General features: G+C 44.4%; 3 protein-coding genes across 4 annotated transcripts; 2 read left to right on the plus strand and 1 right to left on the minus strand.

Moving 5' to 3' along the window:
- The first annotated feature begins 574 nt into the window (after positions 1-574).
- LOC146511950 (ribonuclease inhibitor-like) lies at positions 575-8,938 on the plus strand. Its single transcript, XM_085173621.1, is given in 6 exon segments — positions 575-619; positions 1,846-1,932; positions 1,934-2,019; positions 3,462-3,638; positions 4,670-4,843; positions 8,687-8,938. Coding segments are annotated over 6 exon segments (576 nt in total). The 3' UTR covers positions 8,694-8,938.
- Positions 8,939-10,450: 1,512 nt separating this feature from the next.
- Positions 10,451-18,529, plus strand: xylb (xylulokinase homolog (H. influenzae)). 2 transcript variants are annotated; one of them, XM_085171741.1, is made up of 19 exons: positions 10,453-10,565; positions 11,409-11,491; positions 11,646-11,715; positions 11,878-11,958; positions 12,539-12,625; positions 12,723-12,851; positions 12,925-12,990; positions 13,072-13,144; positions 13,225-13,343; positions 14,568-14,649; positions 14,901-14,941; positions 15,041-15,156; positions 15,344-15,459; positions 15,574-15,647; positions 15,738-15,834; positions 16,090-16,148; positions 16,289-16,376; positions 17,097-17,191; positions 18,287-18,529. In XM_085171741.1, the coding sequence occupies exons 1-19, from the start codon at positions 10,509-10,511 to the stop codon at positions 18,353-18,355; spliced, it is 1,602 nt and encodes a 533-aa protein (XP_085027867.1). In that variant the 5' UTR covers positions 10,453-10,508; the 3' UTR covers positions 18,356-18,529. The 2 variants fall into 2 exon arrangements, with proteins under 2 accessions (XP_085027866.1, XP_085027867.1); XM_085171740.1 differs by having other exon boundaries at positions 10,451-10,565; positions 15,574-15,834.
- Positions 18,530-18,740: 211 nt separating this feature from the next.
- Positions 18,741-21,379, minus strand: LOC146511952 (uncharacterized). The gene is made up of 4 exons (XM_085173622.1): positions 21,375-21,379; positions 20,799-20,962; positions 19,814-19,961; positions 18,741-19,586 (listed from the first exon to the last, which is right to left on the minus strand). The coding sequence occupies exons 1-4, from the start codon at positions 21,377-21,379 to the stop codon at positions 19,142-19,144; spliced, it is 762 nt and encodes a 253-aa protein (XP_085029748.1). The 3' UTR covers positions 18,741-19,141.
- Positions 21,380-24,769: the final 3,390 nt, after the last annotated feature.

Raw genomic sequence — 24,769 nt, forward strand, 5'->3', positions numbered from 1 at the left:
CAGATCTTTGATTTATGTTTGAAACTTTCTTTAGTTCCTAAATGTTCAGGATGTGTCTGAAGACAAATGTGAAGAAGTTTGAGTGCTTTCAGAAATGTTGTCTCTTGCCAAATGACTGAACAACAGTTTTTCCTTTTGGCTCCAAATAGAAGTGACAGGCTAGTATGAGGATGTTGATCTCATTCAATTAAACATTTAAAGCACTCCGCTTTGTTTTTCAAATTTTACTCCACTCAGCCATTTAAACTAATTGTCGTTCAGAGATCATAACAAATGAAACTAAATATTAAAGCTCACTATTTCTATTATTGCTGGAGAAGCAACATGTTCATTCAGTATAGGCTTTTATATTATCACTTTTCTGCTGTGAACACATTATGAATACTGAATGACTTCAAACAGGAAGTCAATTTGTTAAGCTGATGCCTTTTACGTTTTTATTCAGATTGGAGAAATGCAGTTTGTCAGATATCAGCTGTGATTATCTGGCCTCTGCTTTGAAGTCCAACCCCTCCCATCTGAAACATCTGGACTTGAGTCTTAACATGATGCAAGATTCAGGATTGGAGCGGCTATGTGGTTATCTGGAGGATCCACACGGGGGACTGCAGACTCTGAGGTTAGACGCCACGTTTTTAGTATATGCAAATCCAGAGAACTTAAATTTTCAGTTCTATGGATTTAACAGAATTTTATCTTACTGTAGTAGGAAGTTGTTACCAGTTTACTGGGTAAGAAGCAATTAACATTAATCACACACCAGTCAAAACACCCAAAAGTTCTTTTTAACTCTCAAGAACCTATTGACATTTAATGAACAACATAGGTGTCCTGCCAGTGTCAGTGTGTCAGACTTTAGAAAGATATAAGAAATAGCTCTAATATATACAAATGGCTCAATTATAGATCCATCCATCCATTCTCTTCCACTTATCTTTGTCAGGCTCACACGGGGGGCTGGAGCCTATCCCAGCTACCATAGGGCGAGAGACAGGGCACACCCTGGACAGATCACCAGTCTGTCACAGGGAAACACATTTAACCGTTCACACTCAAATTCATAACTATGAACAATTTAGAGTTACCAGTCAACTCAGCTGGGAAGCTGAGGTAACCAGAGAGAATGCAAACTGGGCCAAATATACCATATACACACATATACAAATATATAAATACAGATTATACAATAGGGATAAATAGAATAAACAGGAATAAGAATACCAGGGAATTGCACATTTCAACTTTTGTGAGTCTATTACACCGTTGGATGTTAAAAGAGAGAGAGAGAGAGAAAATATATATAAATATGTATAGAATATTGCACAGTGACAAAGGCACTACAGATTAGTTGTCCCCCCCTCCTTTGTCCCCCTGTCTCCCCTCCCTCTCCCCTCCAGAGAGGAGTTAAACAGTTTAATGGCGTGTGGGACAAAGGAGTTTTTAAGTCTGTTGGTCATTGACTTGGGGAGAAGCAACCTGTCACTGAACAGACTCCTCTGGTTGTTTATGGCCATATGCAGATGATGCCCAGCATTGTCCATAATGTCCAACAGGTTCTTTATTGTAGTAGTCCACGACTTCTGAGCATGACGTCTGTGCTGAAGATTGTCTCCTTGGCATCTTTGCTTAGGGCTTGTTATTGTGCTGCCATCACCAGAACCTCTGTGTTGTCTTTTTCTAGCCACTATTAGGCTTAGGCTATATGTGTCTGGTTCATAATAAATTACATTAATTAGAGTCTCACTGTTGGACACATTGCATCATATAATCTGAAAAACAGTGAAACCCTCAATGATTTAAACCCGAAACTGTCGAATAAGCTTTTTTCTTTTCCTCTTTATACAGACTGGAGTGGTGCAGTTTGTCACAGGTCAGCTGTTATTATCTGGCCTCAGCTATGAAGTCCAACCCCTCCCATGTGAAACATCTGGTCCTAAGGGGAAACAACCTGCAGGATTTAGGAGTGAAGCAGCTGTGTGGTTTCCTGGAAAGTCCCCGCTGTAGACTGGAAACACTGAGGTCAGACGCTATGTTTTAGTTATGTTAAAGAGGCTGCAGACATTAGGCTGATATTAATAATAAAATAATAATGGATTGCATTTATATAGTGCTTTTCGAGACCCTCAAAGTGCTTTACAATTCCACTATTCATTCACTCTCACATTCACACACTGGTGGAGGCAGCTACAGTTGTAGCCACAGCTGCCCTGCGGCAGATTGACAGAAGCGAGGCTGCCATATCGTGCTATTGGCCCCTCTGGCCATCACCAGTAGGCAGTAGGTGAAGTGTCTTGCCCAAGGACACAACAACTGAGACTGTCCGAGTCGGGGCTCAAACCAGCAACCTTCCGATTACAAGACGAACTGCCAACTCTTGAGCCACGATCGGCGATCGCAGTATTATACTGATCTACAATCAGGATCTTCATTGTGCACTCTTATGGTTTTGGTTCAGTCAGTATCTGGTGTGGCCACCATTTGCCTCACACAGTGTAAAACCGTTGCATAGAGTTGATCAGGTTGTTGATTGTGGGCTGTGGAACATTGGTCCACTCCTCTTCAATAGCTGATTGATTTTGCAGAATATTGGCAGGAACTGGAACATGCTGTCATATACCCTGGATCCAGACCATCCCAAACATACTCGATACTTCCAAATATTGTGTACAGATCTTTGCAATATGGGGCTGTGCCTTATCATCCGGCAACATGACGGTTGTGAATGAATGGCACAACAATGGGCCTCGGGATCTTGTCACGGTATCTCTGTGCATTTAAAATGCGAGCAATAAAATACACCTGTGTTCGTTGTCCATAACATACGCCTGGCCATACCAGAACTGCACCGCCACAATGGGCAATTCGATCCACAACAGTGACGTCAGCAAACCGCTCACCCATACGATGCCACACACCGATTGTTGCCTCAACTGTCCCGTTGGCTGGTCTCAGATGATCCTAGAGGTGAACATGCTGGATGCGGAGGTACTTCCAAATTCTCTGAAACGCCTTTGGAGATGGCTCATGGCAGAGAAGTGAACATTAATTTCATGGGCAACAGCTCTGGTAGACAGCTCCTGAAGAGTGAAGAAGAGCCTCAGAAAATGAGAACAGAAGGAAAAAGGAACGGTCAGCTTTGTTTTTGATTGGCTGGAAGAGTGGAAGGTCAAAGATGTTACAGACACAGGAAGTGACCTTATAGTCAAGGTTGGAGCAGCTGGGCTGTTCTGGGTTTCTCTGATTTTGCTGTCCTGGTGCTGATGCTGTGAAACCAGAGGGCAGCATATACATATTTACATATATGAAATTCTTTCAAACTGTTCTTTTAACCTTGAAACATAAAGGCCTGTGGTTGAAACAAACATGCACACACAAAAACATGTTTAAGCTGTTTGGATTATAAAACACTGAATGATTTCAAGTAAAAAATCCAACACACATATCTTTTATTCTTTATTTAGGCTGAGCACCTGCAGCTTGTCACAGATCAGCTGTGTTTATCTGACCTCAGCTCTGAAGTCCAACCCCTCCCATCTGAAACATCTGGACCTGTGTCACAATTACAAGCTGCAGGATTCAGGAGTGAAGCAGCTGTGTGGTTTTCTGCAGAGTCCATACTGCAGACTGGAAACTTTGAGGTTAGTCACCATGTTGTGTGTGGATGTACATGATAAAAACATTGTGGTGGCATTAAACTGCAGATGTAGGCCTTCATGTAGAGTAGGCCCATTATGGCAAAATCTGATTATCTAACAAAATATTCATTATAAAAAAGCACCATGCAACCATGCAAGTTAAAAGACATCAGAAAGAAAGTAAGGAGGAGGTGGCGGGGGACACAGGGTCGTCTGGTTTGGAGGTAGGCCTGAACTATAGCAGCTGTTTCTGACCACAGGCGACCAGTGGTCCCTGTTGGCCCACGGATTCTGGTGGGGCTGGTCAAGATTAAAGTCAGTTTCTAGTGTTATGAAAGTGTCTCTTTTTTAATTTGGCTAAATCACTGGGCCATAACCATACTGTGGACCATTCACTCTTAATTAAACAGCCATGAGCATGGAAAACAGACAAATCCTAATTTCTCTGACACTCATTAGTATATCTGAGAATAAAAAGCAGTGAAACCACACGATCATAAGCAAAGATGAGAAGCACACTGAACAGGTTAGATAAACACAGACCAGTATAGAGTCTTTGGTCCAGACTGGAACAACTGTGTGCCCAGTTTGAGCTCTCTTCTGTCCTGTGACCTGACAGACCCAGAGGGGCCATCACATCACATTTAGAAGCTCCCCTAATGGAGCCACAACACATGTCCAATACTTAGTCTGTCTTGTTGGACCAACTGGAAGAAATGATTCAAGGACTTAGTCACAGAACAGAGATTCAAATCTCCAAAATCCAACTGGCTGCATCAGGACATATAGTCTGAAACTCTGCACAGTTTCCTGTTTGAAGCTGCTTCCTGTTGGCTTCAGCTGTTTGGAGTTTCCATTTTCTAAACTTCTACATTCTGAACCTTCTTCAGCTCTGAACAGATGATGAAACACTGAATGATTTCAAGCTCACACTTTGTCTAATAAACATAAGTGATTTCAGTTGAGAGTTATTTAATAAACTTGTGCTTTATTTTTCCTCCGCGTTTTTCTAAACTTATCTTTTCTTTATGCAGATTGGAGTACTGCTTTATATCAGCTGTTGGCTGTGAATATCTGCACTCAGCTCTGACATTCAATCCTACCCATCTGCGAGAGCTGGAGCTGAGAGGAAACAACCTACAGGATCTACATGTGAAGCAGTTGTCTGATCTTGTAGAGAATTCACACTATAGCCTGGAAACTCTGAGGTCAGTAAATGGTTGTAGTCAGTCAATGTTGCTTCAGTGGTATTGTATTAAACATGGTTAACTTCTCTAGTAATGAAGTGTGAACAAGTTTGTAGTGGACGTACCATATTTTCCGCACTATAAGGCGCACTTAAAATCCTTTAATTTTCTCAACAATCAACAGTGTGCCTTATGTATGAATTCTGGTTGTGCTTACTGACCTCGGACCGATTTTATGCGGTAAACGGTGCTCAAAAATCTGTCAAAAATGTTTAAGTACGACTTTGGTAAGCTATGAAGCCGCACCGCTTGATGGATTGTCGCACCATTACAGCTACCGTAGTCAGGAGCCTCACAGAGTAATCTGGGTCGTAAACTCCGTCTGCTTCAGGTCCCAAAATCAAACAAACACTGCAGCATCACTGAGAGTTAAAAACTGTCTAAATTCTTTCATCTTTAATAAAATGACCAGCGTTGCTGCTTTACCAGGTGTAACTATGATGTTTAACATCCAGGCATCCATGAAAACAGGATTCATTAAATTTAACGGAGTTCGAAGTTAGCAGGAAGTTGGCTCACTAGCTTCCACTTAAACATGATATAGCATGTTCTGACTGAGAGATTTCTGAAAGAATTCAAACGTACAGCTCTGCTATCACTTCCAACATAAATGAAGACAGAAAACTAAACAGCAGTGACGTTTGTCGGGTTACTGAAGTTTTTTTAAGTCTTTTCAAGGTTTGAAAGTGCTTGAATTTCAGATGTGGTGCTTAAAAGTGCTTGAAAGTGTAACTGTATTTCATTCACCACAAATAACTATCTGATTCAATAGTTTTCTTATCAGATAGAAAAATAAAATGAGTTGCAAAAGGTAAAAGCAAAGTTTCCCCGCCTGGGCTGCCTTGCGCCTCTGTCTGTTTTGGGGTTTTTTTGGGTTTTTTTGCCTGTCCCGTTTGGCTCTTTTGCCATCAGAATTATTGTCTAAAGGCGAAGAAAGATGCCCAACGGATGTCCTTTACCAAAATGACCATCCCAGCCTTGCCGTAATGGTCTATTTGATTCACCTTTTATTGTTTATTTTATTTTTTATTTTCACTTGCTAAATACGGGACAGATTTGAATGAGGAAAAGAAAAGGGAGAAAAAAAACAGTGGAGAAGAGGGACGGGGATAAAGGGCAAAAAACAAAAACCAACAAAATAAGCAGACAAAAAATACATCTGTCAATCACCTGGATCACCTGTTGAGAAAGAAAAACGAAAACAAGCAGAAGAAGACAAGAGCAATAGAATAAACAACATCACGATGATATATGTGAATATAACAGTAAATACTAAATGTTAAACATTATTGTGCAGCACGTAGTATTGACAGCGCACAGTGTGCTTTGAGGTAGGAGCCAAAAAGGGTGTAGTTTGTGTGTGTGATCACCCGTGTGTACACCTGTGAGCATGGACGCGCTTGTTTTTAAAAGGTTCCTACATGTAATGATCTGATCTCCCATGTTTTAAATGCACCTTAGAACAACACGCAGCAACACTGCACATGAGCGAGAGGAGGGAGGTTTGGGGTCTTCACACACCCCCGTTCTCTGCTGGCCATCGGGGTGGGGGAGCTTGAAGGAGGTGTTGGCCGTCCGATTGGGAATTGGGATGCGGGGCCTCCCTGCTGCTGCGGAGCCTGGGACGGTCTGCTTGCCTCCACCCCGGGGGAAAGGGTAACATCTCCTGGGTCTAGGTGCCGTTTCCCCCTCCAGGGGCGAGGGTACCTGGACCCGGGGTATAGAGTATGTTTGGGGAGTGTGATTGTGTGTACAGTGTCCATGTATGTCTATTCCTACGTTGGGTGAGTGCTGAGTGTTTGTATATGTGTGCATGAGGGTGGGAATGCATGTTTGTGTCTGTGTGTGCCTGTTTGTCTGTGTCTATATGTCAGGTCGGGTCTTAGACTCCACCTCTCTGGGAACTCCCAGGCCCTCCAAAGGCCTATCTCCCCTCACCACACTCCCTGCCGGTAACTGATGCCCACAGGGGTCGGTACGTTGGTGGTTCTTGGTGTCTGGGGCTGGGCGCTCAGGTATGTACCAGCTCACTCCTGGTGACTACTTGGCGGGGCCTGGTGCCTGTTATTCGGTCAGGCCTCTTCCGGCGCCGTAGGGGGCCCTCGGGCCTCCGGGCCTGTGGCTCGGTTCACTCTGGCACAGCTGGCTGCCGGCAGAGCCAGCGGGCACGCCACTGCAGCCTCCTCTGGCTTCTGCTCTGTGACTACTGGGTGACCCCTCATTTGGGGCTCTCCTCAGCTCTTCCCAGGAGGGTGGCACAGATGCCCCTCCGGTGGTCCTCCTTGGGCTCTCGCACTCTGGGGCCTCTGGATGTCTGGAGCCTGGATCTCCTCCATGCCTGCTTCATGCCCTGGGGGCGGGGCTATGGCTCTCTACATCCTCTAGCACACTATTACATGGGGAAACCATTTGAATGCAAGCGCGCCGATCCACACAGGTGTGCACACGGGTGTTCACTGTTCGTAGACTTAAATCACACCTTTCTTGGCTGCTACTTCAAAGCACATTGTGCGCTGTCTGTCCTGCGTGCTGCACAACAACATTCAATATTTAGTATTTACTGCTGTTTACACTTAGCTAGATTAACGTGATGGTGTTGTGTTTAGTATGTTGCATTGTTTTGTTTTTTTTGCTTGTTTTCTATTCTTTTTCTCTCAACAGGAGATCCAGGAGATTTTTTCTCTCTCTCTTTTTAAGTTTCCTTTCTCTCTGTCCCTCTTCCCTTCTGTTTTTCTTTTCCTTCCTCTTTCTTTCTCCCTTTCCTATCCCTCACTCATGTCTGTCCCGTCTGTAACAACTGAAAATAAAATTAAATTAAAAAAACAAAAAAACAATGTCTGTAGCAAACACAAAACACAGGAAAACATGTGTTAAAGAGTGAAAAAAAATGTGTTTATCGTCAGCACCTGCACATTAAACTACTTAAACATTATAAATGTCTTCAAGCTCACACTGAGGCCTGTGGTTCACTATCAGCCACTGATAGTGTTGTGAGGGTTACTTTTAAAATGTTTTCCACTACAGATTACATGCCCCAAAATGTAGTTTGTAACTTATTCTGTTACGTTACTCAATGAGAGTAACGTATTCTGAATACTTTGGATTACTTAATATATTATCATGCTTTTTACAACTACATGAATGTACTATTGCTGTGATTTATTACAATTACTAAAGGTTACTCTCCACACCAACACCAATTAGATGTTTAAATCTTAATATGAATGAGTAACAGTAGGTGGACATTAGGTAAGGCTGCACTTTTAGCAGCGATCTCGTGTAGAAAACTATTCCGCGCGTATATAAAACAGGTCCACGGCTCTGAACCGTAGTAAAGGACCTCTGGCTAATACGTCGGGTTTGTGTTGGCTCGTAGCTGAAAACTAGCTTTACTTTGTTGTCTGGGTCAACTTTGCTAGCAGAGACAGAGAGAGGCGTTGAAAGGCTGCTCCAACAGAACTTATTGTTTCAGAGGAAAACACGAACACGGTGTACAGTCGAGTCTTGATAGCTTACTTACAGCTGGGCTACACTGCCCAAGGCTACATTCTTCAGGGCGATGCCTGTAACACTCTGCCTATTGCCTTCATATTAAATCATTTTTTGAACAATAATTTTTCATTATGTGGACCGCAAGTAGGGGTGACATGGGCTGCGAGACTGAGATAAATGTGCTGGAAAAGCTTGAAATGGGACATTGAAAGTGCTTAAAAGGTGCTTGAATTTGACCCTGAAAAAAGCGTATGAACCCTATCTCTGGAAACACTCGTTTATCTCCTCTGCTCTTCCTCCTTCTCTCTGCAGGAGGTGATGATGGTAAACAGGACGGTGTGTGTGCTGAGAGAGGAGCAGCTGTGTCCTGATGATCCAGAGAGGTTGAAGCAGCAGCAGCTTGTGTGTAGAGACGCTCTGACTGGGCCATGTTACTGGGAGGTGGAGAGGAGAGCTTCATCCAGCAGTGACTGACAGAGGAATGAAGTGCAGATGACTGTCAGTGCTGCAGAGTGAACTGCTCTGAGAACAGCTCCACTGTCAGACACAATGTAGAGTCCAGCATCATCCCTGTGTGTCCCTCTGGATCTGACAGAGGATCATCAGTGTATCTGGACTGCTCTGCTGCTGCTCTGTCCTTCTACAGTCTCTGCACAGTCTCTGTCTCACTCTGGAAAGATTTTACAACTTGTGTAATTACAGAACATTAATATTATATTCAAACATGTGATCTTCTCTTTATTTCTGAATCTTTGCCAAATAAAGAAAAACCAAACTAACAAACAGAACCTGTCGTGTCCTTTTTCACCACATCTGTGAATCTTTTCTGTGTTTTTCCTCTTTTCCTGCTTCCTGCAGCTCCATCTTCATCATTCTGTGTCCAGTATATGTGAACATGTCCAAAGCATCTGAGCCTCATGTTACCCGTTTGTGTGAGTTACGCCTGTCGTTGTGTTGTGGTGTATAAATCAGGGGCAGGAGACAGCGCTGGATCTCTGAGTTCTTTACTGTCAATTTCTGCAACATCTGCAATATCTAGAAATGCAAACCTGTGAGCTGTGTGTGTTATGCGTCTGCTCGGCCACCTCTCCTCCGGCCATGCTGGAAGCAGCTGTGTTTGACAGTTTTATCGACTCTACAATAATCGAACAAATTAAATGTTCAAAAATATCAACTTAAGCACTTCAAAGTCAACAAAAAGCTGGATCAAACTCACCTGGAAAGGCTTTCAAACATCACTGATTAATAAACATAATGTAAGATTGATGTCACGTTTTCATGTTTGTGTGCAGTTTCACTGTTTTTATTAGAAATAATTAAATTGTTGCTTAAATTTATACAAAATGTCAGAAATCTGCACTGACATGAAGGTATAACTGGACATCTTTGACTACAGTTTGTTTTTACCTTTAATTGTTTTGCCTTGTTTGGTTTCAGGGTTTTCAGCTCAGCCTCACGTGTTTCATTGACATACTGTAGTAACACAACTGATCTGAAATCACACAAAAACATAAAATCCTAGTAGTACTTATATTTTACTGTAAAAAACACAAACATGTTTACTGAATGATTTTCATAGCTTGACATACAAATATAGATGTTAAGTTTAGAAAACGACGATTTTCCCAAACTAAACGTGACGATTCAGAAAAAACCACTGGGTCTGTTCTTTTATCATGACTCTGGTTTTAGTGGCCGACCAGTAACATTTACAAACTGGTGTGTAGTTTAAAGTCTGAACTTTCAACAGGAGTTAAAACACAGACTCAGCGCTGCTGCAGCTCGTTGCTGTGTCAGATTAAATCCATCATGTGATCTGGAGGCGTGTCCATGGACCTCAGAGGGTTAATAACACTCACCTTTATTCCATTTCCACGCTGTCACTGTGTGAAGTCTGCCCATAGTGCTGATTCAACTCTGGCACCATCGTAGGCCTCGTTGCTACTGACAACAACAAATAAACCCACTCTATTGGCTGAGCCATGTTGAACCATGTCGGTCTGTGATGTGAACTAAAGGGTTTGGGTGAACTGTCCCTTTAAAAGACGGAGTCTGCGCTGAGGAGGAGGAGGAGCCTGTGGGCTGTGTCACTAAACGTTGGACCCCTCCTCCTCCCGTGTGGTTCCTCGCGCTCATGGCCTCCGCTCCGCGCGCTCCTCTCTACCTGGGCCTGGACTTGAGCACGCAGCAGGTAACAGCACCTCACCTGTCCCTCCTTCACCTGCGCGGAGTCTGCTGTGACATGCTGTCCACGTGCACGTAGCAGTAAAATAACGGACTTTAGTGCGCAGGCGCAGAACGTGGAGACGGCGGAAGGTTTGATTTGTTGTCTCAGCTGGACTCCGTACTCTCGTTCAGAGTCCAGCTGATCGGATAGGTTTTGACCCGCGTGCACTCGCGGATTGAAACAGGTCGATGACGTCAGAAGCTGTCACAGAGCTGCTGACGTCCGATACGTTTCCAATAATCAATAAGAGGAAAAGAAGCTGATCAGTTAATCTGAGCTCATAAAGCCATATTTGCCTAAAATGATATTTCAGGTGTTTAAGCTGCCGTCAGTGACGTGGCCGATAACCTGTCAGGTGAACAGGATGACGTCATTTCCCTTCATTTATCCCTAAAAAGTCTGTGACAGTAAAAATGTCAGTTTTCACACGGATGTGTCCGAGACAGCAGCAGGAAGTACAACAATTATCAGATCATAGCTGTATAAAGACAGCGAGCACCTCCAGCTGCACCATCCTCTTCTTCACTTCATTCATCACTTATCTAAATCATTCTTTTTCTTTACAACCACTAAAACCTTCATCAGCACTTCATGAAACAATGAAACAGGAACAGTCCTTTCAAAGTAAAAGTCCTGCGGAGCTTCAACGGTTCAGATGAAGGTTCGTCCGTGGTTTCCTGAAACAGTCTGCTCACATTTCCTCCTAACATGTGACATCAGCGCCCCCTCCACTGCACTTTAAACCCCGGTTTCCCGTCCAATCAGCAGCTCTGTCTTCACTCTGCTCCTCTTCGTGTCTTCCTGAAGCTGAAGGCGGTGGTCATCGATGGAGAGCTGCGTGTGGTTCATCAGAGCGGCGTGCAGTTTGACGCCGAGCTGCCCGAATTCAGGTATAGATCATATAAACCTGACAGCATCAGCTAGAAGGCTTCATGAGTCACACTCACACCTGTCAGGGTGACTGGCAGGCTTTTATTGTGAAAGGATTCCAGCCACTGTCTTATTTTGAAAGTCTGACAGTTCAGGTGTGTTTGTTGCTCTCAGGACTCGGGGAGGAGTTCATATCCACACTGACAGACTCACTGTCACCTCACCTGTGCTCATGTGGGTCAAGGTGAGACACACACACACACACAGTAACACTCACAGTAATACAAACACACACACACACACACACACACACACACAGCTGTTAAACTATTAACTCACACTGAGGTTCATGAGCTGACTGCTGACCTTGTTTGTGTCTCTGTGATTGGCTATTCCCCACCTCCAGGCTCTGGACCTGCTATTGGACAAGATGAAGAGGGCGGGGCTTGACGTCTCCCGTGTCAGAGCGCTGTCAGGCAGTGGTCAGGTGATGGTTAAAGTTAGACTTTGGCATAAATGTCCAATAATTTGTGAAGCATGAACATGACGGTTGCTGCAGTATGAGCAGAAATATGTGGACACCTGGACAGGTGTGACTGTGCTTATTACCGTGCTGCCTCCACTCGTGCTGAGGGAAACAGGAAGTTCAGACAGTTTGTGCTGTCAGCTGATCCACAGTACAAAGTTCTTCTGGTGCAGTATGAAGTTACTCAAATGTCCTAAAAAGTCCAAAAATTCATATTTCTAAACCGTTTGATGTTCTCAGGTGCAAATTTAAAGTGAACTTCTTGTTTAACACGAGGAGAACCAGGAGTGTCCGCATACTTTTGATCACAGCGCAGATGTCATGTTAAACCTTCTTCTGTTTTTATGAACTCAGTCTAGTTTCTGTTTTTAGCAGCAAACACTAAAAATAAATTTCCACTAAAATCTGGAGAAGAATGAGTGGAGTGTGGTGGGAAGTTTCCTGAGACAGTTTTCTCATGAAGTGCTTCAGTGGCAGGGAACCAGTCTGTAAAATCTGAAGAAAAGTGAATGGAGTCTGGTTGGCTTGTGTTGTCTCTCAGCAACATGGCAGCGTGTTCTGGAGGAGAGGAGCGTCTGAGACTCTGAAACATCTGGACCCGGACCAGGACCTGCACCAGCTGCTGCAGGTGTGTGTGTGTGTGTGTGTGTGTGTGTGTGTGTGTGTGTGTGTGTGTGTGTGTGTGTGGGGTTAAATGTGACTCAGGTGTGCTGCTGCGTCCTCAGGACAGCTTCTCTGTGTCGGACAGTCCGGTGTGGATGGACTCGAGCAGCACTCAGCAGTGTGAGGACCTGCAGGCGGCAGCAGGAGGCGCTCTCAGGCTGGCGGAGATCACCGGATCCAGAGCCTACGAGGTCCAGCTGTGCCACATCTGTGTGTGTGTGTGTGTGTTAAAGAGCTTTAAAGGACGCGTCCGTGTGTTTGCAGCGTTTCACAGGAAACCAGATCGCCAAACTGCGTCAGACCCGAGCGGAGGAGTTCCAGGACACCGAGGTGAGAGCACCACTGCACCTGCACAGTCCCACCTCCAGCTGTTTCCTCACACCTCATGAACGTGTGTGTTTTTGGTTTCAGAGGATCTCATTGGTCAGCAGCTTTGCCGCCTCTCTCTTCCTCGGTGGTTACGCCGCCATCGACTACAGCGACGGTACGGTTTGTGTGGCTCGTCGCTCTCTGAGGGTCTCTCACCCATCAGCTAATCAATGAACCCACTGATCGATTGTTCAGGCTCAGGGATGAATCTGCTGGACATCAGGACCAGAAACTGGTCTGAGATCTGCCTGCAGGCCAGCGCTCCTCACCTGGACCAGCTGCTGGGAGCTCCACTGCCCTCCACATCTGTGCTGGTAAGCAGAATGTTTTCATGGGGTGGCCACACGGGGGCACTAAAAGTGTTCAGGTGTCACAGCAAAAACAGAATTTACAGTTTTATTATAAACATGATAAAATAGGTTATTTGAGAAATATGTCAAAAAAGAGAAACAAAGAAGAATTATATGTGTAGTTAATTTCCAGCTATATCACTGAATATGGATACACATGAAAACCACAGAGTCCACCATCTTTATATTTTACATGCTGTAGTGGCACTTTGGGAGCATTTCAAGTAATAATATGTCTGCATTAAGTGCATAGTAACTACATAAATTACAAAAAAATTGAAAATAATTTTTGCTTTTTTAACATATAATTTTAGTTGCAGAAATTTCAGAGGCTTATCCCTCAAAACTGTAAATACAAAAAGTTGCACAAAATAGTTTCCATCCACGGGAAATTTATTTTGAGTGTCTTCATAGTTTTATTTTTGAAATACACCAACTTTTATAAACTGCAGGAAAAATGAAAATAAATATTATAATGCAAATTTCTGAAGAAACCAGCATGTGCATTTTGAGTTCTGCATCCCAGAAACTATTCAGAAAGGCATGAACTCAAACATTAATTTAAAAACACCAGCATGTCTTTGTAAATGTCCTAAAGGAAAAAAATAAAATCAGTTCCGGTTTCAGGCGGTAACGTAGGAAGTGTTATGAACAGCTGATCAGCAAAGCGTGTTTCTGGAATATTATGTTTTTGTTGCTGCAAGTGCTTTTTATGCAGTTTTTGCAAAGCTATAAGTGGAAGGAAACTGTGACCGAGGACAAGCTGATGTAAGATGTAAGTACAACTCCTCCCCGACCGGCCATAAAGGGATAAGAAGTTTGTTTGTTTGTTTTTTGTCTGTCCCGTTTGGTTCTTTTGCATCAGAATTATTGTCTAAAGGTGAAGAAAGATGCCCAACGGATTTACTTTACCAAATAGACCATCTCAGGCTTGCTGTAATGGTCCATTTGATTCACCTTTTATTGTTTATTTTATTTTCACTTGCTAAATAGGGGGAAAAGAAAGAGGGAAAGAAAAACGGCGGGGAAGAGGGACGGTGATAAAGGGCAAAAACCAACAAAATAAGCAGACAAAAAATACATCTATCAATCACCTGGATCAAAGGGATAACAAGTTAATGTTTCAACTGATCGTGAGCTTTTTTGTGCTCATGATGGTCCATGACACTCTGGTCTGACTGTCTGCAGGGCCCCGTCTCCTCCTACTTTGTGCATCGGTACGGTTTCTCTGAGAGCTGCAGTGTGGTGGCGTTCACTGGAGACAACCCAGGTACATGTGAGATTATTGATGGTTAATCATTAGATTTGTTCCCCAACATCATGAAGTGTGACTGTTTAAACACAAACATCAGGCCTGTTTAAAAGAATCCTGCAAACCTTGATCTCAGTGAGGTGAGATGAACTTTATTTATCCTGAATGAGACAATAAAGCTTTAACGAAACAGCTGAAATATGTTATAGAATAAATATGAAGTTAAACTAACAACCAGTATTTAATGAGATCATGTAAACATGTTTCAGCGTCGCTGGCAGGAATGAGGCTGCAGCCCGGAGACGTCGCCGTGAGTCTGACTCTGACACACTTCCTGTCATCACGCCGGGTTACTGTGGCTGTTAATGTGTGTGTGTGTGTGTGTGTGTGTGTGTGTGTGTGTGTCCAGGTGAGTCTGGGGACCAGTGACACGGTGTTCCTGTGGCTGCAGCAGCCTCGTCCGGCTCTGGAGGGTCACGTCTTCTGTAACCCGGTGGAACAGCAGGAGTACATGGCTCTGCTGTGGTACACACACACACACACACGCACACACACACACACACAAATAAACAGGTGAGCTGTCAGGTGAGGGTTCAATGATGTCAAGAAAGTCAGAGGGAACCAGACTCCTCGATGCGTCCGCCATGTTGGGTAGGAAAGGGGGTGGAGCCAGAGACAGGCTGCAGTGTTTCAGGTGTTTTGTCATCAGCAGCTTCAAGAACGGGTCTCTGACGAGGGAGCGCGTCAGGAACGAGTGTGCTGGAGCATCATGGGAACTTTTCTCAGCAGCTTTGAGTGACACGCCGCTCGGAAACCATGGAAACATCGGTGAGGTTCATTTCACCTCATCATTTCCTGTCCTTGCTTCAGTTCCTTTCTTTTCCCTTACTTTCTTTCCTTCCTTGCTTCCTCTGTCTGATTCCTTGTGCTGTGTGTTTTCAGGCTTTTATTTTGAAACTATGGAGATCACTCCTCCTGTGATTGGTGTTCATCGCTTTGACTCTGCTGACTGTGAGGTCTGTGCACCAACATTTATCATGTTTCCATCTATTAACACCCAGACTGTGACACACCTGTCCCACCTGTTTCACGTGTCCCACCTGCAGGTGTCCTCGCTGAGTCCTCAGGTGGAGGTTCGGGCTGTGGTGGAGGGTCAGTTCCTGTCCAGGCGGCTTCATGCTGAGAGACTGGGATACTCCATCAGTAAGACCTCCTCAGACCTCACACGCTTCCATTTGTTGTTTGATTTTACTGTGAGAGGAAGCTCGTGGATCACGCTCAGCTCTGATTACACGTTTTAAACCTGAGCCCTCGTTTCATACAGAAGTCTTTACACTGGTTCTGATTCTGAGCCAGAGCGCTGTAACTGTGACTGAGGTGACGGTAAAGCCGTCGTCCTCCTTAGATAAACCTTGAATGTGCTTTAGGCACAGCTGGGAGTACATTTTGTGTTTTCAGTTCCAGGAACCAGAGTTCTGGCGACAGGAGGAGCGTCATCGAATAAAGAGATCCTGCAGGTCCGTCTGAGGCTTTATTAGCACCCACATGCATAGACTGTATGTAAAAGATGGACATAGCCATAATGATGTCATCAAAGCAGCAGCATTTTTGTGAGTTTCAGAGGGAGAAGAGTCACTTCCTGTGGTCTCCTCCATAGGTGCTGTCTGACGTGTTCAACGCTCCAGTCTACACCATCGACCTGTCCGACTCCACTTGTTTGGGTTCAGCCTACAGAGCTCTGCATGGTCAGTGTGCTCACAGCTTTTATTTTGAAAAACCCGCACTAGACTGCCTCGTCTATGAGCTCTGAGAGAGTTTCAGTTTGAAGAGAGAAGAGAAGGAGAGGACATAAAAGGAAAGAAGGAGAGGAAGCAGACTGTTAGCAGCTGTTAGCAGACTGAATGTGGTCTAGTTGGCAGTTACTTGCAGTCTGTTAATAACTGACGTGAGATAACTTTATGTGATTGGATAAAGCAGATGTTGACAAAGCGAATCAGAAAATGTTAATTCACAATACTATGGTATCATGAGATGTCTGTTGAGTCTCAGCTCAGCTGCATATATGCAGACTGTATACTTGGTCTCAGCCCGATGACCTGCAGTACTCTGGTGGAAGCCCTGATGGAGATGGCTGTGACACTTTGCTCATTGGTCTGTGGAAATGGAAACAGGGTTCTATATTTTTTGATTTCCTTTCACATGAATAAAAATATTTGGGCCAAGTTCTTAAACTCAGGCAATTTCTTTACTTTGTCAGACCGCTCTGATGCAACATTGCACTCAGGTCCATGAAAAGGGAGAAACTATGTCTACAAACAGAAAAACATGGTGACATGACTGATTCACAGCCTGCAGTGAGACCGTCTGACATCAGAACAGGAAAAAGGCAGATCAGTGAATTCTGCTTCAGGTGTTTGTGAAATATGGCTGTAAGAAGCCTCTGATTGGTCGATGTCTGGTTTCAGGCCTGGTGGCAGAATCCGGAGCGTCCTTCGTTGATGTGGTGACGAAAGCACCAGAACCACGACTGGTCGCCACCCCGCACCCGAAGGCGAAGGAGGTGAGGCGGCCACTGTATGATGATGCGCTTCATGAAATGCCCTCATAACCACAGAAACACTTTCTGCTCTCCAGCAGAGACCAACACCAGTGTTTCTGGGGAGACATTAAGGTGACGGACCAGCTGCACATGTAACACACTAACAGTAAACAGCTAATCGTAAACACATACCTGCTGGATTTTATGAGTCATGTGATTCAAACACACGTTACCTGCATGGTGAGGAATCCTCCGCTTCTTTTGACATGTCTTAGTCCTTCACATGTTTTACTTCCTGTCACTGCTGCAGCTGGTCCGTCACCTTAATGAAACCCCCTGTTGGTCTCTGCGAGCTTCTGCAGCATTTTTCTATTTTCTTCAGTTGCAGTGTGTTTGAGCTCTCAGTGCCGCTGTATGAATCAGGTCTAAAACAACCTGCAGGACGCTGGAGCAGATGTGTCCAAAGAACACACTGAACAAACTCAAAGTCTTACCAAGTACATTTGTCTTATTTCTAATCAAAATAATCTCATCACACTTAAAATAAGACACAATCAGCCACTGAGTAGCTGATTGGCAGACTTTTTCACTTATTCCAAGCAAAAAAAATTTGTATTAAGTGAAAAAAATCTGCCAGTGGAACAAGTGAAAATGATGTAATTTCAAGATGCCCTTTCTAAAAACATGTTTTCTAAATCTTACTGAAATGTTACTCAGTAGTTGATTGTGTCTCATTTTAAATGTGATGAGATTATTTAACTAGAAATAAGACAAATACACTTGGTTCAAGATCACAAGGTTGGTACAAGATTTTGAGTTTTTGCAGTGCAGGCTCTTGTCCCGTTCAGAGTTCCTCCAGTTTCCATCAAACAAACCTGTGAACACTCATTAAACTCACTCGCTGCTCACTCGCTGCTCACTCACTGACACACCCGGACTCATCACACCTGACACAGCCTCCCACAAGTGTTTCCAAGATGGCCTCTAAGCGCTGAGATTAAGGTGCAGACATGCAGTGTGTTTGAAAAGTGTCTCTGTCTCAGATATAGCCCCGCCCTCTCTGTCAGGTTAGGAAGCAGAGGCAAGCTCAGGATTTCTTCTTCTGTTTTGTTTCAGGTGTACGACGAGCTGCTGAAGCGCTACGCGCAATTGGAGGAGAGAGTTGTGCAGAAGAGCCACAGCTGAGCTTCAAACCGCCATCAGTGAAATCCTGCGACCGCCATTTTCTACTGAAGCCAGCTTTGAGTTTGACTTTTACACCTGTTTACCTGAAAGAAGATCAGAGTCATCCAGGTAGCGTTAGTTATTCATGTGTAATTTTTAGTGTACAGTCTGAAATAAAGTGAACGAGCTCATGAACATGTTTGGTTTCTCTTGCTGGAAAAAATAAAAAAGCAAAATTTCATCAAATATTAAAAATGTACATAATAAAATACAAATCAATTCAAAATAAACAATGTATGAAATTATATTATAGAATAATTTAAATTTAAAAGAGTACGTGATACAAAAAAGAAAATGATTAGAACTAAAATCAATTTTTAAAGCAAAGTGAAATTAAGAAAAAATCAAAGATCTATTTTTAAGCGTTTATTGTAATTTTCTCAGTTTTCATGTTGAGACATTTTTATTTTTCTACATTTCCATAAGATTCGTTCATCCAGACGTTTCTATGCAGAATAATAACAGAGCTGAAGGTCTGCTGACAGACTCAAATGATGCTGTTGAACCTTCATGTACGACCGAGCCGCTGACATGAAGAACTCTTTATAACCAGCGAGACGTCACAGGTGATGATGATGATGGTGAGAGCTCCTCTGTGAAGCTCAGAGAAGGATGGACCATCAAACTTTTGCTCTTTAAAAACTCAGAAAAATCAGTTCATGTATTAATCGGTTCAGGTATCGATCGATCGCGTATTGATCCTTGTGAGGCTCCACGTGTACGACCTGCTGCTGAACCCGGTCCTCCTCAGAAGCTCGAGTACATCCCCAGCCTCTTGGCGGCCTCAGAGATCCTCGGCGTCTTCCTGCTGGGGAACGGGTAGTAGACCTGGGAGTGTGAGGATGTCCCCCCCACGCTCTGCTGCCTGGTAAACCTGAGCGTCCTGGAGCTCCTCCCCTCCAGGACGCTGTTACTGGTCTCCTTCTGTGTAGACCGGTTCTCCTGCTGGTCCTGTTGCAGGCTGGTGGTGATGGGGGTGGAGCTTTCCGTCAAGCCCAGAGAGTAGTCCGGAAACGCCAGGTCCCCCCTGGAGCCCCTAAAGGATGGAGGGTCTGGACCTTCCTCTTCTCGTGTGGCGCTTAAGGAGCAGCAGGGAGGCGTTTCTGAGGAGCTGCCCGGAGGAGCCGAGAGTCTCCTGTATCTGGACTCGTGCTGCGAGCCGCCGACCTCGGAGGAGGACGAGCCGGAGCGTCTGCAGAGAAAAACAACAGCACGGGAAGAGATTTGTACAAACTGAAGCTTCGCCATCATCAGAGAGAGCAAACTGTGAGGACAGCTGTGAGGAGGCGTGATGACACTGAACCTCCTTCCATGTTCCTCCGCGTGCAGGCGGGCTCCTCCCAGCAGGGATGAAGACCTCTCAGGCGGACATGATGAAGACCTCCTGCTGTGCTGGAGCTCTGACAGAGAGGAACTCACCTGCTGGATGTCTCTGGGCAGGAGCGCCGGTGCAGGTCCAGGTGGACGTGCCAGGGGTCGGGGTCAAAGATCACGGGTGGTGGCCATGGTAACGTCAGACCCTGAGGGGCGGGGACGATGGCGACTGCCTTGGACAGCTCCTCCGAGACTAAAGACGGAAATCAGAACATGAGAAATCCTGACCTGCCCACAGCCAACACGAGCGTCCAATCATCAGAGACCAGGACCCAAAGGATCAGCTGACAGGAAGTAATAATCTGAAAGAGGATGGTTTCTAATCTGTGATGCTCAGATGTGAATATTTGTCTGGGAAACATGTTGGACTCTGAACACTCAGTTATTAAAGATTCTTCACACCTTTCAAATTATTGATCACTGATCAGAGTTTCTGTTTGTTCAGAGACACAGCGCCCTCTGCAGTCTGACTGCAGTAAAGCAAAGGCTCAACCGGCTCCAAACTGCAGCTCCTGCACTCGACTTGTGGCCCCACTGACTCACCTGAGACTCACCTGAGACTCACCTGAGACTCACCTGAGACTCACCTGAGACTCACCTGTTAGAAACAGAAACTGAATATGATGAAAATAAAAACAGCCATCAGATCCTGTGAGTTCACTTTAGAAAGAAGAAAAACCTCCAACAGTCACATCAGCCAGAGCAACAGCAGGAAGTTTCACCTTCAAAATAAAAGCTCATATTTTACAACAGCAGAAGAAACAAGTTTGTGTTTCTTACATCAGGAAAATGGTGTTAACAGAGTACTTTTACTTTATAGTACTTTTACTTTGTAGTACTGCTACTTTTACTGGAATAAGTGATTAAAACACACAAAGGATCCAGCACAGTCTCTGCATGTCTGACATGCTTTTATTGTGAAGGAATAAGTCTCATTTCTATCAGTTAACCTGACAGATGGATTTTTACTGAGTTTAAAGATTTTGTCCAAAGTCAAACAGGAAGTGGATCAGACGGCGTTTCCTCTCACCTGTCCTGAGCAGCAGCACCTGAGTGTGCCTCCTCCTCCTCTCTCTGGAGCTCCGATACTCTTCTCTGAGCACAGACACGTCCATCTTCCTCCTCCTCTTCCTTCTTCCTGCAGCAGGAGAGGACACACAGTGACCTTTGACCCAGGCACACCCAGCCTGAAACCTGAAACCTCCTCACTTCTTTTATTTACATTTGACCTGATAAAAGTCTCTTAATGTGAAAAGCAGAATCTGACCTGATTATCAGATTAGATTTAATAATAGAAACATGAATAGAAATCATTTTCTATATAATCTGATATATAAAGCTGTCATATGGTGTCATGCAGTGTAAATGAAGCTGTTATGAATCATAGTGGGAATGAATAGATGTGTGATGTGTTCAGGGTCCCTGTTATAAATGAATGTAAATGAGTAATGGAGAATAAATCAGCTGCTGCTGTCATGACTTTGAGTTTTAGCGTCCAGCTGCTCCTCGCTGAGACTCACGCAGCAGCCGGAGCAGCAGGACATCCTGTTGGCAGCAGCAGCACACCTGCTCAGGTGTTTTATTTCCCGTCAGTGCAGCCGCTTACATCATGATGCGTTTAAGGGCCGTCTGGAAACTCCGACACATCCAAACCTGCTGCTGGAATCCTTCCAATGAGGTTAAAGCTTCAGAGAAGTCGAGTGAGAAGAGAAAGACGTGTTAGTGCTGTGATACTGACACACACACACACACACACACACAGTCGTATCAGCCTGTTTGAGCTCTTGAAGTGAGGCAGGATGACATCACAGACTGTGAGGCTGTGGGTCACATGATCACCACAGTCACATGTTTGAAAGCTCTACGTGAACATTGTTTGGTTGATGTCCTCCAAACAGAAAAGAACCCCTCCCACTAAAACCATCTCCGTGGATTCAGTCCCCACATACTCATGTTAACACGTCCAACATGTCCAAATAAACATGTTTACAGCCCCTCTGCAGCCAGCTTCCTCCTTCATGTTTCATGTGGTTTGTGGTGATGAAGAGAAGACACATCGTTCTTGTTTCTCTCCACATTCAGATCAGTGATCATCACAGATTTGTGTGTGACTTGGAGGTGATGGTGATGCATGGTGTGCGGCTCATATGTGCGTGAAACTAATGCGTGATGGTTCCCCTGAGATATGCATGTCTGATGATTGTTGGATGGAGCGAGCAGAGAGTGAACTTCCAGCCTGGATTTGATGTTATCCAGGGAAAATTGTCATGGTAACTTCTTACAATATTATGAAGATCAGGTTATAGCTTCTCACCTCCAGACTGGAGATCAATAAGTATGACGTCACCGCCTACTGACCAATCAAGTGTCAGCATTTGTGGAAGATCCCTCTGTGTGGACAGTAGGAGGTCTACTACTAGTGCTCTGATCAACTCGCCACAGTTTTCAGGGTTTAAGCTCCTTGAAGCCTGAAGCCTTCCAGCCTGATGGTTCCCAAAAATTTCTCAGGGCTTCATGTGCACACAACCCCGCCTGCTGGTGAAAGACTGGCAGTACAGACAGATTATAGGTGATTTTATCTGTTTGAATAGAATAGAATAGAATAGAATAGAATAGAATTGAATGCCTTGTAGAAACAAACTGTTCTTGAGTCTGTCAGTGTTTGTGCTGAAGAGAGGATGCGCTCTTCTATAGCATGTTATATATAAATGTACGCGTCCACTGGTTAATTACATAATCATGTGGAGGCAGGGACCTCCCAGCACAAACGTACTCACAGCCTATTATATGATTGTTTTGTACATTGTTATATATGTTGTATTTGTTTATTACTAAAAACATCAAGAAGTCAAAGCAAAAGGAGAACACAGCGCGGTTTAAACCAGGGAGGTTTGTTCATCTAAATGATTTATTATTAAAACAGCCCCACAAACACACAAAGCTCCACATCAGCCCGATATCAAACAGAAGCTCTGCAGAGCGGCCAATCACGATGAAGCACTTTACATTAAGCAGATTCAGCTGCGCTTCATGTTTTTGGCCACCAGATGTCACCAAAGAGGCCTGTGCTGAAAAGCTTTTTCAATACAAGCCTCAGAAAGCTTCATTTGACCATCATCGAAATCCTCAGCACACAACAAACACTTTACTTTGGATTAACAGAAAAGACTTAAACATATAACAAACATCAAATATCTGTAATGATGCTGCTGAAAGTGACCTGAATGGGGGAAACGTCCTCTTCCTGACAGGCTCCTTCAGAATAAGAGTCAGTAAAACACAACCTGACTCTTTATCACCAAGACTCCCAACACTTCCTGGACAGGTGTCGTGCCGAGGCAGGTATCCCCGACAGAGCGTGTTTCACCTGCGTCGGGATCGCGGGTCCAGTTGGCTCCGCCTCCTTTCCAACCAGCTAGACGTGGAAGTAGTGAGGTTTACTTTAGTGAGACGGTGAAAGACGAGTGTGGGTACATGAGCGTTCAGTTTGTGGGTCACAGAGAACACGAGACGCGTTCTGTTCTCACGTGTTACAAACCGACGACGTTTCCCTGATGATTCTGTAACTTTACTGTATAAAAGAGCTCACAGTTCCAAAGTTTCAGGAAGTGTTTGTGAGCTAAACATCAGGAATGACGACGCTGTTTGTCCGGGATTTGGACAGCCCAGTGCGCGCTCCCGACAGGGGAAACCTAGCTTGGCACGACACCGGCGAGGCTTCAAACGTCTCAGTGTATCATGACGGCTGGAGGCTCCACAGCTTCAGGTGTGGAGGTTCTGCTCCAGATGTCCTCAAACTGACCTTTGACCTCTACCAGCCGCCATCAGGGCCGGTCTGTACGAGACGTCCACGCTCTCCCACGACTTCAGACGCACCGGGATCAAACGTGCTCGAGTGAGCTGCTTCATCCTGCTCACTTCTTCTTCCTCACGTCCTCTCTCTCAGCTCCGCCCCGCCACCATCATGGAGGATCTTCAGGTTGCTCAGAGACCATTTCTGATCTCAGGTCAGATTTCAGACTCTGTCCCTTCTCAGATAGAGCAATAAAAACTGTCACATTTATGCCGTTAGAGCTCTCGTACACGTTCATGTCTGCTTTATTTTCTGTCACATTTCACTTTGTCACACCAGATTCAGGATGGCGCCAGTGTGTACTGTGACGTCTGACTTTGCTTGTATTTGTGTTATTTATTTTATCTGACTTAAAAAATGTTAACTCTGCGTGGATATGATCGCCAAACGCTTCTGATAAGATCTTCTTATTTTAAAACTTTGTAATCATGGATACCAGGGAAGATTTTCTGGAAGAGGACAGACATTTGTTTAGAACTCTCAAAGATGTCGAAGAAGCTGCTTTAAGCAGTTACTCTGGTGTTCCTCCACCTGCAAAGAAATGTCAGAAGGAGTCCGAACCACAAAAGACGTGCGTATTCTCGGACGACAACGGTGCCTTTTATATTATATAAAAACAAATGTTTGTCCTCCTCCAGAAAATCGTATGTACGCAAACGCGCGTTGAAACTTCTTATATGGTGCGCGTCTTTTATTTTGAAAGTGCATGTGCACCTGCGGACCACTTATGTGCAGCCCTGTGTATAGATACCAGGACACTGTAAAAGCAGAAAAACAACCCCAGGCTTCCCTGAATATTTCTCCTGCTTCTCACATAAATAGCTTCACAGAAACTTGTGAAAGATTTTTGCAGTTTTTTATCAATAAGATAAAACAGCTTCGATTTATGAACGCTCTGCCTTCCCATGACATTTTTGCAAAGTTCACCTGCTCTACTGTTTGAGCCTGTGTGGTTTGATCAGGTGGAAGAACTTTGTATTGGCATAAAGACATCATCTTGTCCAAATGAAGATGTTCCAATACATTTCTTAAAAAAGACTTTTAAGGTTGTCAGTTGTGATATTTTAGTGATTTTTAATAGCAGTCTTAAATCAGCTGTTGTGCAGCCTGTGCTTAAAAAACCCAATCTTGATTTCTCTGTGTGGCGG

This window comes from Neolamprologus multifasciatus, chromosome 9 (assembly GCF_963576455.1).
Source record: "Neolamprologus multifasciatus chromosome 9, fNeoMul1.2, whole genome shotgun sequence".
In the NCBI taxonomy this organism is placed as follows: Eukaryota; Metazoa; Chordata; class Actinopteri; order Cichliformes; family Cichlidae; genus Neolamprologus; species Neolamprologus multifasciatus.

Coding starts and splice junctions, on each gene's coding strand:
- xylb (XM_085171740.1), top strand. CDS start 10,509: ATGGCCTCCGCTCCGCGCGCTCCTCTCTACCTGGGCCTGGACTTGAGC. Junction 10,566..11,408: donor TGGACTTGAGCACGCAGCAG/GTAACAGCACCT, acceptor GTCTTCCTGAAG/CTGAAGGCGGTGGTCATCGA. Junction 12,626..12,722: donor ACCTGCACCAGCTGCTGCAG/GTGTGTGTGTGT, acceptor CTGCGTCCTCAG/GACAGCTTCTCTGTGTCGGA.
- LOC146511952 (XM_085173622.1), bottom strand. Junction 19,962..20,798: donor GGTGCTGCTGCTCAGGACAG/GTGAGAGGAAAC, acceptor TTCCGTCTTTAG/TCTCGGAGGAGCTGTCCAAG. Junction 19,587..19,813: donor TGCCCAGAGACATCCAGCAG/GTGAGTTCCTCT, acceptor TTTTCTCTGCAG/ACGCTCCGGCTCGTCCTCCT.